We start from the raw sequence: 17218 nt of genomic DNA on the forward strand, positions 1-17218 counted from the left end.
GAATACTTCAAAATATTCTGGGAATGTGCAATCCAAGATGGCGGCCAACATGGCGGGGCTAGAATATTCGATATTTTATAAAGAAATGTAACCGGCAATGGACAGGTCAAATTCAACTAAGGGTTGCTGAACTCGAATATGAGCCATATAATACTCCAAAGTACTCAGGGAATGTGCAATCCAAGATGGCGGCCAATATGGCGAAGCTAAAAAATTAATTGCATTCCCTGAGTACTTAAGAATATTATAAGGCTTATATTCGAGTTCAAGTGTTACATTTCTGCATAAAAATTTCCAATATTTTAGGTTCGCCATCTTGGCCACCATCTTGAATTTCACATTTCCCGAATACTTTGAAGTATTCAAGAGGTCGTATCCGAGTTCAGCGATCCCAAATTAGTTAAATTTGACTAGTTGATTGAACTTAAAAATCCTTTTATGGTGTTTTTTTCCATTCAGCCGCCATATTAGACGCCATCTTGAATATCTCGCTTCCCTTTGAGACTCAGGAAATCAACAGGCAAATTTGAATTCAAGAGGGTCGATTTAGTCTAGATCGATCAAAAACTGGCCTGTTACACGATTTGCTTCTAGACACGAGAAATGAGCACCTTTTTTTGATTGACCTTGACCAAAAAATTGGCGTGACGGGACAACGCAAACTTGCGTCAGTAGTAACTCTGGTTCCTGTTGAGCAATTTTCGATTTCTTAGAAGCATTTTAAAGGGTTTTTCGAATACGAAGAGAATCCGAAGTATAATGCAAATCCGATTTCACGAACCATTGCAAACTAAACAATTGTAATTTTTCGTGACGGGACAACGCCTCCATATAACCCCTTTTTAAATGTCCTGTATAATTTTATACCTACAGAATCTGCTTGTGTCAATAAGAGGGCTTATAAAAGAGTCATTTTACTATAAAATTCCGATTAGAATGATTAAATATCTGCATTCCATCCATTAATTTGAGCAATTATTTGAAAAAGCTTGGAAAATTAAAAAATTTCAGCGTTTCCACATTTTACAACTTCTGCTCGCAGATATGTTGTAAAAAGGGACTTTGGTGTGGAAATATGTTTTTGTGTGGTCAGCGCCGTACCTAGGGGTTGGCGCGGTTGGCGACTGCCAAGGGCGTCAGCCCTTGGGGGGCGCCGAAATCGATGATTGTTCAAAATTTGCATGTCAGTGTGGTGTGTCAGTGTGGTTCAAATAGTTGGAAAACATGGAAAATTATCAACACCATCCAAAGTACAACTTGAAAAATATTTTTGATTGGTGTTTTGAAGTTTTTTGATTTTTTTCTTGCCTCCTGATGTTTTGGACCAATATTAAAGCGGGGTCCAACTGCATATAAATCTTTTGAATATTTGAGCCTAAACATGTTTTTTATTGAAAATTTTTGTAGTTCTTATAAAAAACCAAAATCTTGTATGATGCACTAATTTTTTTGAGAATATATTTGAATGAATATTTAAACTTCTAAATAATGAATAAAAATCAGTTTAGTGAAAGTTGTTCAAGCCTAGGATGGATTACCCTCCATAATTAGGGAGGAGGGAGGTATCAAATTTAAGAGCGAATAATCAAAGCATGCTTCTTGAAGGGACTGAACAATGTATTGACAGCTGGAGCAATATTGATATCGAGAAGATCGACAGCCAGAAAGTCGACTGTAACTTCATTTGTTATTTGTCTAAAATTATCGAGCGTTATCGTTCATAAAATATTTTAGGATAAAGAACGATGATGTTATTTTTTTTTTCGTCATCGTTTTCGAAGCCTCGAAACTTCGAATCGTTAACAATATTCATGAAAATATTGATATGAAATTTGTTACATTTAACGATGTTTCACAGTATGTTCGTTAAGGTTAAAATAAAGTTTCACGACATCAAGGAATTGCGAGAAACGCCGTTACTATGTTATTAACAAAACCACAAAAATAACTTGCTTTTGATCTAGTATAGTCCATCAACTCTAATCTCATATCATTCGAACGGTCCTCAGTCCATCTTGAAAGATTGTGCCACGTGTCATGTCCAGCCAAAACCGCTTGAAAACATACACACACACACTCACACACGTGACATGTAACCCCGAAAGCTGAGCGGTTTCTTTCTGTTCTTTCTTTTCCCCCTTTACTTGCAGACCATCGTTGACCACCGTCACGGGCCCGAATCTCGTCCTTTTTAATTCCTTGCGCAGTGATTTTGTGTTGACGTAGAACTACGTCGCCCCTTTTTCGATCATTGGCTAAATTTGTGGAAAGATTGCGAAAAAATGATTTTGAGGTTAGATTTGACGAAACGGTCAGTTTTTGTTTGGTGAAAGATCTTGGAAAAGATTGGAAACGGCGATAGAAATAAAACAGTTTTGCGTTAGCGAGTGTGAGTTAAATTAGGTTAGGCCCCGTTCGGATGTGAATTTAGCAGAGTCGAAGATTTAAACCACAACAAAAACGCGATCGGTCATGAGAAATTTCGCCCCCGAACGGATCGTGATCGTGAGCGTTAGCAGAAGCTGCTGCGACAGTGTTGTTGCCCGCGGCGCCGTGACCGAAGCCGCCGCCCCGACTGTGAACTTTGTTTGTGTCACGGGACGACCCACCGTCCAGACCAGTTCCTGGGGCCCGAGCCAACCGTCGTCGCCACTGCCGGCGGCCCGCGGTGCTTGCCCAAGCGACCGCCGTTGCCGTGCCCCCGAAACACACCATTGTTAGCAGGTAATGAGCGTTTGAGTTGTAGAACTTAAAATTTGGCCAAATTTTGTGCTTAATTTTAGACAATTTGGAAAAAATTGTGAGATATCAAATCATCCATCGCTAATTCCATTACAATTTGGGGTCGAATATGAGCCGATGAAAAAGTATACTAAAAATATGGCCCAGCTAAAATAACAGGCGATTAAAGGTAAAATCGATACCGGCACGGCCGGAAAATGGGCAGTGTGTCAAGAGCCTCTTCCGGTAATTACCAGCGGCATATTGAATTACAACCGCTCTTGGCAGGTGTAGAGGCAAAGTGAGCTGAGCGCTAAGTTGAGTTGTTTTTTTTTGGTCGTCGGCGACTAATAAGTAAATTGGAACACGAAGGTTGACATGTCTTTAGTGTGCTGGTTGAGTTTCGTGGCAAGGAATTGGTTAGGCCGATATTTAGGCCACAGTCGTGCGGTTTTGGCTTTGGAAATGGGGTTGCCAAACTGGACTGACACATTTTACAATCAACTTCAAGTTGACCAAATTAAGGTGATTGAATGAGGTGGTGTACGATTTAAACTGCACTGGAAAACTCTTCATTAGGTGTTAATTTTGCGCAGCACTCTGCCCTATGAAATCAAATCCGAAATAAGTTTCTCAAATATAAAAACCGAACTATGCGGGATTAATCCCTTTTTGTTAAAAGGTATACCATGTACTTACGAGTGCTCTGCAAAATCAAACTTTTTTCAGTAAAATCACTGTATCGCGCCAACAGTTCATTTTAGTTTGAGGTTTACATTGATTATTATTTAAAATTGTCCGGGGAACACGACGATGATTAAATGAAAAAATACAAATATAAGGTATTGGTCAAAACTGAATTTTAATACTTAAAACGTTAAAATATAATACTAGGGGGCATTTAAGGGTTAAAATTTTATTTTTATCAAATTCCTTGGACAGTTTTCTATAAAATGCAACCTGTAGAAAGTCTTTTGCTCAAATAGTTGCAAAGTTATGATTAAAAGTTTTTTTTTAGAAAATCGTCAAAAAAGAGAACGGTGCCAAAAATAGAGGGATCAGCACCAAACTGGATTGACCCATATGTAAACAAAAAAAATTATCTGTGATTTCGGTAATCGATGGATATTCCTTTTTTTTGTTATTGGGCACACGTTGGGTATGTTCAAAGGAGAAATATTCATCATTCGTTATTGCAAACCAGTCTCCACACAAATTTGGAGGATGTTCATACAAAAATGCTGCCATATTTGAACCATGAGATGAAAATTTGTTTGTCCATGCTAGCATTTTTTTTGGAAACTTCGCATTTTCGTTTTTTTTTAAATTCTGTGAAATTTTCTGCTCTTTTCTATAACAAATAATAACAAAATATTTAGATCGAGATAAACCTTCTGAAAGGCTAACATCATCAATATTGGAGGTTTTAAAATGTGGAGCTCGGGATATAATAGAATAGAGCTGAAAATTTAACAAAAAAATTTTCTTTTAGCATTGAAAATCGAACCAATAGTTTTCAAGACATCGCGAGTTGAAAAATGGAACTGAAATATGAAAAATGACACTGAAAAAAAAACATTTTCACAAAATTTATGCTTTAGGAGTCCGAACAACAATGTCACTCAAAAAACAATGTGTAAAACATTTTTGATTGAAAATTTAATTTTGGAACTTAAAAATGTTTTCCAAATATTTTGTTTGGCAATATTCTAGATACTGTTTCAATAATTAATATCTCCGGTACCAAAAACTGCCAAGAACTCTAGTGCAAAAGATGCCATTTTAAGTCTCCTAAAACGCATAATAATCAATTTTAAAATTCAAAAATATGTATTTTAGGAATTCAACCTTAAGTGATTAAACGTCAACTAAATAAAAATCGATAATTATTTTTTTCCGTCTACATATTTTTTCTGTAAAATCAAATTCATTACCTACAACTTTGCTGAAGACACCAAATCGATCAGAAAATCTCTTCTCAATGTAAATGAAGCCGATTTTGACCATTTCTATCTTTGATATCTATTTTTTTGTATTTTTTTATTTGGCACAAGCTTTGTGGGGGCCTTCCTTATGACCAAAAAAGGTATTTTGTGTTTCCCAATTTTTAAATTAACTTTTTTTTTCACAAAAACTCAATTTCCCAAAATACGTAATTTCAAATTTACAAGATATGCTTTAGGGGACAAAATCCCGCAACTTTCGAGCCATAGAGAAGTATGGTCAAACAATCTGCCGCCGAGTAATGATTTTTTGAAAAAAATGTGATTTTTGGAAAAAAATGAAATTTTATGGCAAAACAAATTTGACCTCAATTTTTTTACAGATTTTTTGATAAGGGGCTCCATTTTTAAAATATAGCCACCGAAAGTTTGATTTTAGCAAAATATTTGCAGTTTTTCGATTTTTAAAAATAGTGACCATGAGTTACCATTTCTTGTTTTACTTGAGGTTCCAAAAATTTGCTATAAAATTGTCTAAGAAACATTGAAGATTGGACCTCTGGTTGATGAGATACAGCGGCTTCAAGAAAAAGAAACAGGAAAATTGAAGTTTTGAATATTTCTCTAGACTAACATTTCAAAAAGGCGTAATATTGAATGTTTGGCCCTTTTGAAACGTTAGTCTTGATTGAAAAATTTTAAGTATTGTTTTTGAAAAGATCGAAAAATTTCACGAATGTTTCATGTTTTAACATTGAAAATCGGACCATTAGTTGCTAAGATATTGACATTAGAAAATGGTCGGTTGTTTAGATGAGGCTTAGAAAACATAAATTTGCCTGTTTTTTTCTTGAAACCGCTGTATCTCAGCAACCAGAGGTCCAATCTTGAATGTATCTTAGACAATTTTGTAACAAATTTTGTGAACTTTTCAAAAAAATCTTTGCAGAAATGGTCACTCATGGTCACTTTTTTTTCAAATCGAAAAACTGCAAATATTTTGCTAAAATCAAACTTTCGGTGGCTATATCTTGAAAACGGAGCCCTTTATCTAAAAATCTGTAGAGTACTTTTCGATTTTAAATTAAATTTCACGTTTTTACGTTAGGTAAAATTTGTTTTTGCATAAAATTTGGACTTTTTTTTTTCAAAAATCGGGGGTTGGTGGGCAGAAATATAAAAGAATATAAAATTCAAATTACAAGCCATGGTATTAACATTTGAATTTTGAAAAATATTTGCAACGGCCTTTCAAATCAAGTTTTTGAAATATGTTTTTAACAACCTGATTTTAACAAACAATATTTAACATGGGCTTAATTATTTATCAATATTACTTTTGTTACTGTTTAATTTTACATTAATTGAAGGAAGTTTTAATACACTCGTAATATTTGTTTTTTTTTTCTATTTCTACACACAGGATTGTTTCTGTTACCGTTTGGTTGTTTTTAGAGCTGCACTTATTACTTTGTTTAAAAAGTTTGGTTTGAAAACAGATCAATTGCAACATTGCTTTTTTGATTAAATAAAATAAAGATGTGTTGCTTTTCCTCTCCTATTGAAACAAATCAATTTTTATAAATTGACATTTTTTTCTTCTCTCTTTCTCTCTTCCGCAGGCCTTGGAAATCTGAGGCTCTCATTGTTGGCCATATAGACAATGACCGAAGACCTCGATTCGATATCTGAGGAAGAACGTAGTTTGTTCCGTCCTTTCACCCGTGAATCATTACTTGTTATTGAAGAACGCATCGCAAATGAACAGGCAAAACAGCGCGAATTGGAAAAGAAGCGAGCCGAGGGGGAGGTGAGTTGAGCTGGGTTTTTTCCTTTCTTTTTTGTCCCACAGATTTTTTTCCCTCCAGGTTTTTCCCCTTACCTGTTTTCATCCGTTCCCTCCTTTCATCCTGACAGATCCTAAGGAGATGTGTTTTTGTTTTGTTTTTGTTCCCCCCTCTCCTCGTGTAACTTCCTTCCTCCTACTCTTTCTATTTCTCTCTAGTGTATATTTATCGATAGCTTGAGGTTCAAAACAAGACCGAACCTTAACCAATAATATTAAGAGTGCTGCCGCTTTTCGCTTGTCCTTAGAAAAATAACTCTTCCTGCCCTGCTTGAACATTCGCTATCTTTCTTCTTCCCTTACTCATTTATCTACCTCTGTCATGATACTATCGCTTTCTATCAGCTTTTTGCCGCCGCCCTCTACTGTAAAACTCCCACTTTAGTCCGCTCCTTTCTGGCCTTCTTTTTCTGCAACCTTTCGCTTCAGAAGCTTTGCTGAGTAAAAGAAAAACTAAACGAAAAAAAAAACTATCACCCTCAAAAAATATCCCCATCTCATTGCATAATCCCTGCAAAATTCATTTCACTTTGTCTGCTCTCCCCCTTCTGAAGAAAATGTAGAAGCAAAAAAAATCATCATCTCCAATATTGTGCCCCCAAATTTATTCTATGACAAACCAGCGAAAAAAACCCCTCCTGTATCGTTACCATATCTCTCTAAACGTATCGCCCTTCACCAACATTCTGTCTCTTCTTCTTCAGCGTGTCTTCCTTTTTTTGGAAAAATAAAAAACATAACTTTTCATCTGTTTTCTCATCTGCTTCATCCTGTACTCAAAAACACTGTCAGCCTCCTCGCATTTTTTTTCTGTTGTGGTCATTGTTTCATGTGTCGGGTAAAATTGTAGATACTAATCACAATGTTTTCGTCGATTTTTCTTTTGAGAAGAGCTTTCTTGAATTATTGAGCGAATATTGACTTTGGATCAATGGTTAAACCAAATTCAAACATCCACATTAAAATATATTTTTTATTTATGTTCTAAGTCATTTAATCACTAGTCAAATAAATTCAATCGAGTGCAAACAAAATTATACAATTTCCAATCTCTATAACAAAATTACCTATTTTTGTTTTTTTGATTAACGCTTCTAGAAAAATGGAACTATTTTATCTTTTATAACAAGTTGATTATTTTATAGTTGATTTCCAAGTCGATTGAAGAAATTCAATGTATTTATTATAAAAGTTCTACACGAAGTAAAAAGAGTTCAAAAAATCGTGGACAAGCGTTCAGTAAAATGAGAACCACGAACAAAGTATTCAATTTCCATGGTACGTTTTTGAAAAACGTGTTTGTGGTTTCAAATTTAATGAACTTTACGATTTTGGGAACTCTTTTTTCTCCGTGTAGATTTCCAAAACGATATTTTTTTAATATTGAAAGTATCATTGGAACAGTGAGCAAAGTTTACGGAAAGCATAGGAATGTTGATTTTTTTTAAACACTTAAATTTACTTATTGAAAAGTGTGCATAACGAAATTTGTTATGAAATTCTTTGAAAAAATAAATAAATAAAATAATAATGATAATGATCAGCATTGGAAAATCTGTAACATTTGAGAAAAAAACTTGAAAATTACTATAGGAAAACATAGAGATGATTTCTAAGATTTTTTGCTATTTTGTGACAGTTGCATAATTGTAATGACGGAATTAAGCATTTTGAAATCTTTAGCTTCAAATTTGAAAAAAAAAAATATATTTTTTAAACTGAAAGTTGAGCAACTCTCTACAAAATCGGCCGATTTCGACCATTTTTATTTTGTATTTTTTTATTTGACTCAAACTTTGTGGGGGCCTTCCCTATGACCAAATAAGCTATTTTGCGTCATTGGTTCACCCATACAAGTCTCTATACAATTTTGGCTGCTGTCCATACAAAAATGGTATGTAAATATTCAAACAGCTGTAACTTTTGAGTGAATTTTCTGATCAATTTGGTGTCTTCGGCAAAGTTGTAAGTATTGTTGAGGACTTTTGAGAAAAACATAGGTACACGGAAAAAAAATTTGGAGATTTTTTTATCAACTTTTTTTTCACTAAAACTCAATTTCCCAAAATACGTATTTTTTGATTTTCGAGATTTTTTGATATGTTTTAGGGGACAAAAATCCGCAACTTTTAAGCCATAGAGAAACATGGTCAAAAAATCTGCCGCCGAGTTATAAATTTTTGAAAAAATAGTGATTTTTGGAAAAAAAATCGAAGATTTAGGCAAAAACAAGTTTGACATCACTTTTTAATGCAAAATTGAATTTGCAATCGAAAAGTACTGAACAGATTTTTTGATAAAGGGCTCCGTTTTCAAGATATAGCCACCGAAAGTTTGATTTTAGCGAAATATTTGCAGTTTTTCAATTTTTAAAAATAGTGACCATGAGTGATCATTTCTAAAAATATTTTTTTTGTACAGTTTAGAAAATTTGCTATAAAATTGTCTAAGAGACATTGGAGATTGGACCTCGGGTTGCTGAGATAGAGCCGCTTTAAGAAAAAGAAACACGAAAATTGAAGTTTTCTAAATCTCACCAAAACAACCCACCTTTTTCTAATGACGATATCTCAGCAATTAATGGTCCGATTTTCAATGTTAATATATGAAACATTCGTGAAATTTTCCGATCTTTTCGAAAAAAATATTTTGAATTTTTTTAAATCAAGACTAACATTTTAAAAGGGCCAAATATTGAATATTACGCCCATTTAAAATGCTAGTCTTGATTTAAAAATTTTCAAAATATTTTTTTCGAAAAGATCGGAAAATTTCACGAATGTTTCATGCATAAACATTGAAAATCGGACCATTAATTGCTGAGATAACGTCATTAGAAAATGGTGGGCTGATTGGGTGAGACTTAGAAAACTTCAATTTTCGTGTTTCTTTTTCTTTAAGCCGCTGTATTTCAGCAACCAGAGGTCCAATCTTCAATGTCTCTTAGACAATTTTATAGCAAATTTTCTGAACTTTACAAAAAAAAAAAAGTTTTAGAAATGGTCACTCATGGTCACTATTTTTAAAAATTGAAAAACTGCAAATATTTCACTAAAATCAAACTTTCGGTCGCTATATCTTGAAAACGGAGCCCTTTATCAAAAAATCTGTACAGTACTTTTCGATTGCAAATTCAATATTGCATAAAAAAGTAATGTCAAAGTTGTTTTTGCATAAAACTTCGATTTTTTCCAAAAATCACTATTTTTTCAAAAATTCATAACTCGGCGGCAGATTTTTTGACCAGAGAAATATGGCTCAAAAGTTGCGGATTTTTGTCCCCTAAAACATATAAAAAAATCTCGAAAATAAAAAAATACGTATTTTGGGAAATTGAGTTTTAGTGAAAAAAAAGTTGATAAAAAAATCTCCAAATTTTTTTTCCGTGTACCTATTTTTTTTTTCAAAAGTCCTCAACAATACCTACAACTTTGCCGAAGACACCAAATTGATCAAAAAATTCACTCAAAAGTTACAGCTGTTTGAATATTTACAAACCATTTTTGTATGGACAGCTGCCAAAATTGTATGGAGACTTGTATGGGTGAACCAATGACACAAAATAGCATATTTGGTCATAGGGAAGGCCCCCACAAAGTTTGAGCCAAATCAAAAAATACAAATAAAATCCATTTCCGGTTTTGGTAGAGAATTGCTCAGTTGAAAAGAATTGCAAAAATCCAAAAGCAGCTGCAATCTTATGACAATCCTTCAACCATTATATTTATTTGATTGATTAATTATTTTATTTACTAAAAGTTAAACAAATGAATAAAATCCCAAAACAATTAACTTATTTATTGAATTTTTCCTTAATTGAATTATCTGAAACCAAAAAGAAATATAACCATTAGGGAAACATTTTGAATTCAAAAGTATTTTTAGCTTCAAAGTTTCGACTTCTAGGGAAGATTTTATGCAATATTTCTTATGTATACAAGAGAATTTTGCCAAATGTTTTTTTTTGCAAATCCGAAAAAAACTTCTTTGAATAGACTTTTTCAGTGAACTTTTGTTTCGTCGCTTCAGGTTGACATTCGTGTGTTTTGTCGGCTCAATCAAAACTTTTCCATTACTTTTCGAAACATGTGCTGATAAGTTGACCTTTTCAGCACCCAAATGAGTGCTATAATAAACTTTTCAGCACAATTATTTTAGGTTACAATTTGTAGACCATTCCCGATTAGGCGGTTATAACACAGTTTATAACATCAATTCCAAATTGTGTTATTGACATGGTCGAATTAGTTGTTGAAATATCAGATTGACCTCTCAAATGTACTGAGAATAGTAAGAAAATAACAAATTAACAACAAATCAGACCATCTCAATAACAACAATCATGCATAATGTTGTTTAGATTTTATTTCCGTCTGCTCGGGTTTCGTCACTAAACAGTGACAGGAAAAGTAGGCATTATCAAAACCGAAATTTTTATTTAATGTTATTGGTTTATTTTACACAGTAAAAAAATCTTTAAATTTGGAAGGTGTTAAATTTTAAGGTTTAATAGTACCATTTTTATGATGTATTTATTACCTCTCTGTAGACTGGAAAAGTGGAAAAACACTGAAAAGAGGTAAATTTACACATTCGTAGAGGAAAATTTACACAATTTTTCTGACATAAAAAAATACTCTTTCCCAGATGTAATATAACCATAATTTTTATTACTGTGTAGAATATAACCATTTTTTAATAACATTATGGAATAATTTCAAACATCAAAATTCTGGTGTGCTTTTAAAATAGAGTTATTTGTTATAATTTCAAATAAAAAATATAAATCAAAAATTAAAACTGAAAAAAGATATGAATATGGAATAAAATAAAATGTATCAAACTAAATGTGTAAATAATGTAAAGTAAATATTGTTATAAGCATAAGTTTTTTTTAATTTTTGGAATGCTCTTCTCAAAAGACAAGTTAAAACTGTAAAAAAGCTAAATGCTAGAAGAAATCATTATTCAGATCGTTCATTTCATTCCGTTTCACGTGCCACATTTCCCTCAATCTTCCCAGTTTATCTTAAATTACAATTATACCCATTCTGATACTTTCCGATTGAACGTTTTCATTTTTTTATTTGTGATTGTGTATGTTACCGAACGTCGCTCCTCGTTTTTTTCCGTGTTGTTGTAAATATTTTCGTGTTCTGAATTGGTTTTCTCTATTTCAAAACAAATCTAAATTTTGTTTTAACCAAAAAACAAAAAAGTGTAACGCTACCCTATTCCTTCAGTCGTTGTTTCCTGTTTCAACTCGTTGTGTCGAACCTCTGTTTTTGTTTGTTTTTATGTTTCCTATTTGAAATTCCCGAACCAAACCTGTGATGTCTCAAAAGCCCCGGTGCACAACACTGAAACAAAAACAAAACGCAAATCTAATTGGTTTATGCACGTGTCGTTGTTAATTTAAGTTATTGTTTCTCTTTTATGTTGAAAGCCATAAATGAGTGCGTTATGAGATTATTTTTCGTTTTTCGGCATTTCCCAACTGGAAGGGAAGTATCGTTTTCGTTTGTTTTTTGTTTCGTGTTTTTTTCTTCAGTTTATCGTTTTTCGGTTGTCCTCCCAGGTCGCTAGTTCTCCACCGTCATTCGATCAGCTCTCTCGCTCATCAGACCGAATGTGTTGCTCATACATTTAGTCATACAAATTCTGCCAGAATTCCTCCACCCAAACCAATCGGACCAACAATATCAAACAATTCGCTAGCGCAGCAGCCGCCAACAACACTCTCAACAACACACTGAATCAAATCAACCTCTCTCTTTATACTAGTCCTCTCAAGCTCGCCATCTTAGTTTTGTGCTAAATACACATTTTTTGAGTATTACAACAGCAACAACAATAAAAACTGCCAACAAAAAAACACCAGCCTACACTCTCGAATTGAATCGATTTTAACACACCAATTTTCACAAACACAATCACACACACCCAGTTTTCTTCTCTTTCGAATGAGTATCAAATTCATCATTCTCTTTCCAATCAACAGTAAACTGCAACCTGATATAGTTTTTGGTCTTAGACGCTGAATCGCCCTAGTGAATCATCATCAAAATCACATTGTTTGTCAAAAAAAAACAGCATAAAATTGATTGAAATCCCAAGCCTAGATGCGCCTCTCTCTCTCTCTTAGCTGCATATTTGATTGAATCGCATTAGAGCTACAATTCCCGAAACAAATTTGACCCGAGTGTGCCAAAATTCCAAAATTTAAAATCCGCTAAGCGAAAGCCCAAATCCAGCAGCAAAATCTAGGCGTGCCAAGTGCAATCTAATCAAAGAACTTAAAACAAACGAACAATCGACTAGTAAATAGATTAGAACTTGACCAACACCACTTTTTTTCCGTGTGTCCGTTTGTGCGTTTGTTTTTCGACCATCCTAGTGAGACCATCAAAACCCACGCAAAACCGTTGACTTAGCTAATTAATACTCATTATAATACAACCGCTCGTGTAACCTTACTTAGCCTTAATCATAGCAAGTTGAAGCTAAACCAAAAAAAAAAAAACTATTACCCACATGAAACTAACGCCAACAATCACATATTTTCAGACTGGTTTTGGTCGGAAGAAAAAGAAAAAAGAAGTAAGATTTCTTTCCAACTTTTTTATCAACCTCTAAGTTTTACCGTTTTTTGTTTTGTTTTGCCCTCAAACAAGATTACGCATTTTCGCATCAAACAGTACAACTTAAAAAAAAACGCATTTCAAGTGTTATGATTTCCTTTGTTTTCCACCGCCCACCGCCCACCAATTGTCCTGAGTTGTGTTTGTTTTTTGAAAGTCGAACGAATCCACTATTTACACGATGCTGTGTGCGTGTGTGGTAGTGTTCGTGTTTTGACCCCGCGAGTATTTCAGCATATTTTTTGTTTTTTTTTTTGTTGAAGTATATTGCTGATTTTGTCCATTTATTGAATCCCATTTTTTGAGTCAGCAAGCCAATGTCATTCACATGTTTTTATATTTTTGCCACCAGTGCGATATTAAGAGTGTTTTTTGTTGGGAAAAGTAAAAAAGGTTACAAACTTACAAAAGTGAAAAGTAATATCAACTTTTATATTACACAAACACTGAGATTTCCTAAAAAAATACACAGAAACACTCGAATGATTTTTATTTATGATGTTTTTGTTTTGAGTGGTTGAACCATCGGCATTTTGTTCTGAAATCAGGTATAAATTCACTGCTGAATTTATTATTGGAGAATGTTTTATGATCCAAAAATCAAATATCACAACACTTTCTTAAAAAAAAAGAATTTCAAACAATTTTAAAAAGTTTAAAACCATTTCAAACTATTTCAAACAACTTCAAACAATTTCAAACAATTTCAAACAATTTCAAACAATTTCAAACAATTTCAAACAATTTCAAACAATTTCAAACAATTTCAAACAATTTCAAACAATTTCAAACAATTTCAATCAATTCAATTAATTTCAAACAATTTCAAACAATTTCAAACAATTTCAAACAATTTCAAACAATTTCAGACAATTTCAAACAATTTCTAACAATTTCAGACAATTTCAAACAATTTCAAACAATTTCAAACAATTTCTAACAATTTCAGACAATATTAAACAATATTAAATAATTTCAGACAATTTCAAACAATTTCTAACAATTTCAAACAATTTCAATCAATTTCAAACAGTTTCAAACAATTTCAAACAATTTCAGACAATTTTAAACAATTTCAAACAATTTCAAACAGTTTTAAACTATTTCAAACAATTTCGAACAATTTTAAACAATTCCAAACAATTTAATACAGTTTTATACAATTTCAAACAATTTTGTACAATTTCAAACAGTTTCAAAAAATTTCAAACAATTTCAAACAATTTCAAACAATTTCAAACGATTTCAAACAATTTCAAACGATTTCAAACAATTTCAAACAATTTCAAACGATTTCAAACAATTTCAAACAATTTCAGACAGTTTTAAACAACTTTAAACAATTTCAAACAGTTTCAAACTATTTCGAACAATTTCAAACAATTTCAAATCTTTAAATCTTCAAATCTTCAAATCTTCAAATCTTCAAATCTTCAAATCTTCAAATCTTCAAATCTTCAAATCTTCAAATTTTCAAACCTTCTTAATTTTGTAAATTTTGTATTGTTCTGAATTTTAAAATTTTTGATTTTTTTAATTTTATGTTCTCAAATTTTGAAATTTTTTAAATTTGAAATTTTTTTATTGTTCCAAATTTTTAAATTTTTGGATTTTTGAAATTTTAAACTATAATAAATATTTTGAATTTTTAAATTTCTTTAAACAATTTTCGATTTTTTTTAATTTTTTTATTTACTTTTCGATGATATTTCGGCAATTCTCTGCCAACTCACGTGACGTAGAGGCGGTACGACCCCTTCCATTTTTGGACATGTAAAAAAAGACTTGATTTTCAATGATTTGCAGTCTGAAATGATGATGAGAAGGAAATTTGGTGTCAATAGGTCTGAAATGATGATGAGATGGAAATTTGGTGTCAATAGGACTTTTATGTAAAATTAGACGACCGATTTGCTGATGTTCTCAGATTTCCAAAAAACGTAATTTTCATCGGAAAAACACACAAAAATAGATTCAAAAATTCTGGCTTTTTTACTCAATTGTAAAATTATTTGGAACGTGTCATTTTATGGGAAATTTAACATACTTTTCGAACCCGCAATAAACCAGAAGAGTTTTTTTTCCATTAAGAAAAAAATGTTGCATTTTAGAACAACTTTTTTTTAAAACTTTGGTAGATAATTGTTACATTCTAAAAAAGTTACAAAAAGAAACACGAAATTTATTTGATATTTCTAGAGTTTTTTTTTTAAAGGTCCAATAAACATATAAAACGCAATAGCTTATAAGGCCATTAAAAAAACAGTAGACGTATATAATATTTTTTATTTTCAGGTTTTTTTTAAATTTTGTGTAGCAATTTGTGATTTTTTATTTTCAAATCACCAAATTTTAGAATTTTCAAATTAAAAAAATATAGAATTTTGAATTTTTGGCTTTTTTGAGTGGGATATATTTAGAATAGAATACATTTTTACAGCTTTGCTTAATGTTCTTTGTCATATTGTTCATGTGCAGCATAACCACCTGCACCATTTTTAAAATAATTTTCAAATTGAACTTTTTTAAATTTTCAGATTTTAACACTTTTAAAATCTTGAATTTTAAATTTTTAAATTAGCAGATTTTTTAAAGTTTCAAAATATTGTTTTATTTTGAGAATCATGTTTTGACATTTAGAAGATGATCATATTTTACAAGGAAATATAAACATTCTCCAATGATGGTGTTAAATTGGCTTGACTGAATAAGAATTTTTTTTTATATCAAGAATCTTACTTTACCTTTAGTTTCAGTAAACCTTTTGTTTCCACAAACACCGCAGATTACAAGATTTATTGTATTCCAACACGTAAATGAGCAGTGTACAGAGACCAATGAGCAACTCTCTACGAAATCGGCCGATTTCGACCATTTTTATTTTTTGTATTTTTTGATTTGACTCAAACTTTGTAGGGGCCTTCCCTATGACCAAATAAGCTATTTTGTGTCATTGGTTCACCCATACAAGTCTCCATACAATTTTGGCTGCTGTCCATACAAAAATGGTATGTAAATATTCAAACAGCTGTAACATTTGAGTGAATTTTCTGATCAATTTGGTGTCTTCGGCAAAGTTGTAGGTAATGTTGAGGACAATTGAGAAAAAAATATGTACACGGAAAAAAAAATTGCAGATTTTTTTATCAACTTTTTTTTCACTAAAACTCAATTTCGTAATATTCAATGTTTGGCCCTTTTAAAATGTTAGTCTTGATTAAATTTTTTTCAAAATATTTTTTTCGAAAAGATCGAAAAATTTCACGAATGTTTCATGTATTAACATTGAAAATTGAACCATTAGTTGCTGAGATATCGACATTAGAAAATGGTGGGTTGTTTTGGTGAGACTTAGAAAACTTCAATTTTCGTGTTTCTTTTTCTTAAAGCGGCTGTATCTCAGCAACCCGAGGTCCAATCTTCAATGTCTCTTAGACAATTTTATAGAAAATTTTCTGAACTTTTCAAAAAAAATATTTTTAGAAATGGTCGCTCATGGTCACTATTTTTCAAAATCAAAAAACTGCAAATATTTTGCTAAAATCAAACTTTCGGTGCCTATATCTTGAAAACGAAGCCCTTTATCAAAAAAATTGTAAAGTAGTTTTCGATTGAAAATTCAATTTTGCATTAAAAATTGATTTCAAATTTGTTTTTGCATGAAATGTGGATTTTTTCCAAAAATCACTATTTTTAAAAAAAAAAATCATAACTTGGCGGCAGATTTTTTGACCATGTTTCTCTATAGCTCAAAAGTTGCGGATTTTAGTCCCCTAAAACATATCAAAAAATCTCGAAAATAAAAAAATACGTATTTTGGGAAATTGAGTTTTAGTGAAAAAAAAGTTGACAAAAAAATCTGCAAATTTTTTTTCCGTGTACATATTTTTTTCTCAATAGTCCTCAACAATACCTACAACTTTGCCGAAGACACCAAATTGATCAGAAAATTCACTCAAATGTTACAGCTGTTTGAATATTTACATACCATTTTTGTATGGACAGCAGCCAAAATTGTATGGAGACTTGTATGGGTGAACCAATGACACAAAATAGCTTATTTGGTC

General features: G+C 32.0%; 1 protein-coding gene across 50 annotated transcripts in view; it reads left to right on the forward strand.

Moving 5' to 3' along the window:
- Positions 1-17218, forward strand: part of LOC120419138 (sodium channel protein para) — a 230423-nt gene that overhangs the window by 65050 nt on the left and 148155 nt on the right. For 48 of the 50 annotated variants that reach the window (XM_052707396.1, XM_052707414.1, XM_052707401.1 and 45 more), the window contains exons 1-3: positions 2586-2724; positions 6287-6474; positions 13078-13110. In XM_052707396.1, the coding sequence (XP_052563356.1) occupies positions 6328-6474; positions 13078-13110 (180 nt within the window). In that variant the 5' untranslated portion in view covers positions 2586-2724; positions 6287-6327. Of the gene's footprint in view, positions 1-2585; positions 2725-6286; positions 6475-13077; positions 13111-17218 lie in introns of those variants that run through there. The other 2 variants (XM_052707397.1, XM_052707398.1) reach the window with 1 other exon arrangement.

Source organism: Culex pipiens, chromosome 2 (genome assembly GCF_016801865.2).
Source record: "Culex pipiens pallens isolate TS chromosome 2, TS_CPP_V2, whole genome shotgun sequence".
Taxonomy (NCBI): domain Eukaryota; kingdom Metazoa; phylum Arthropoda; class Insecta; order Diptera; family Culicidae; genus Culex; species Culex pipiens.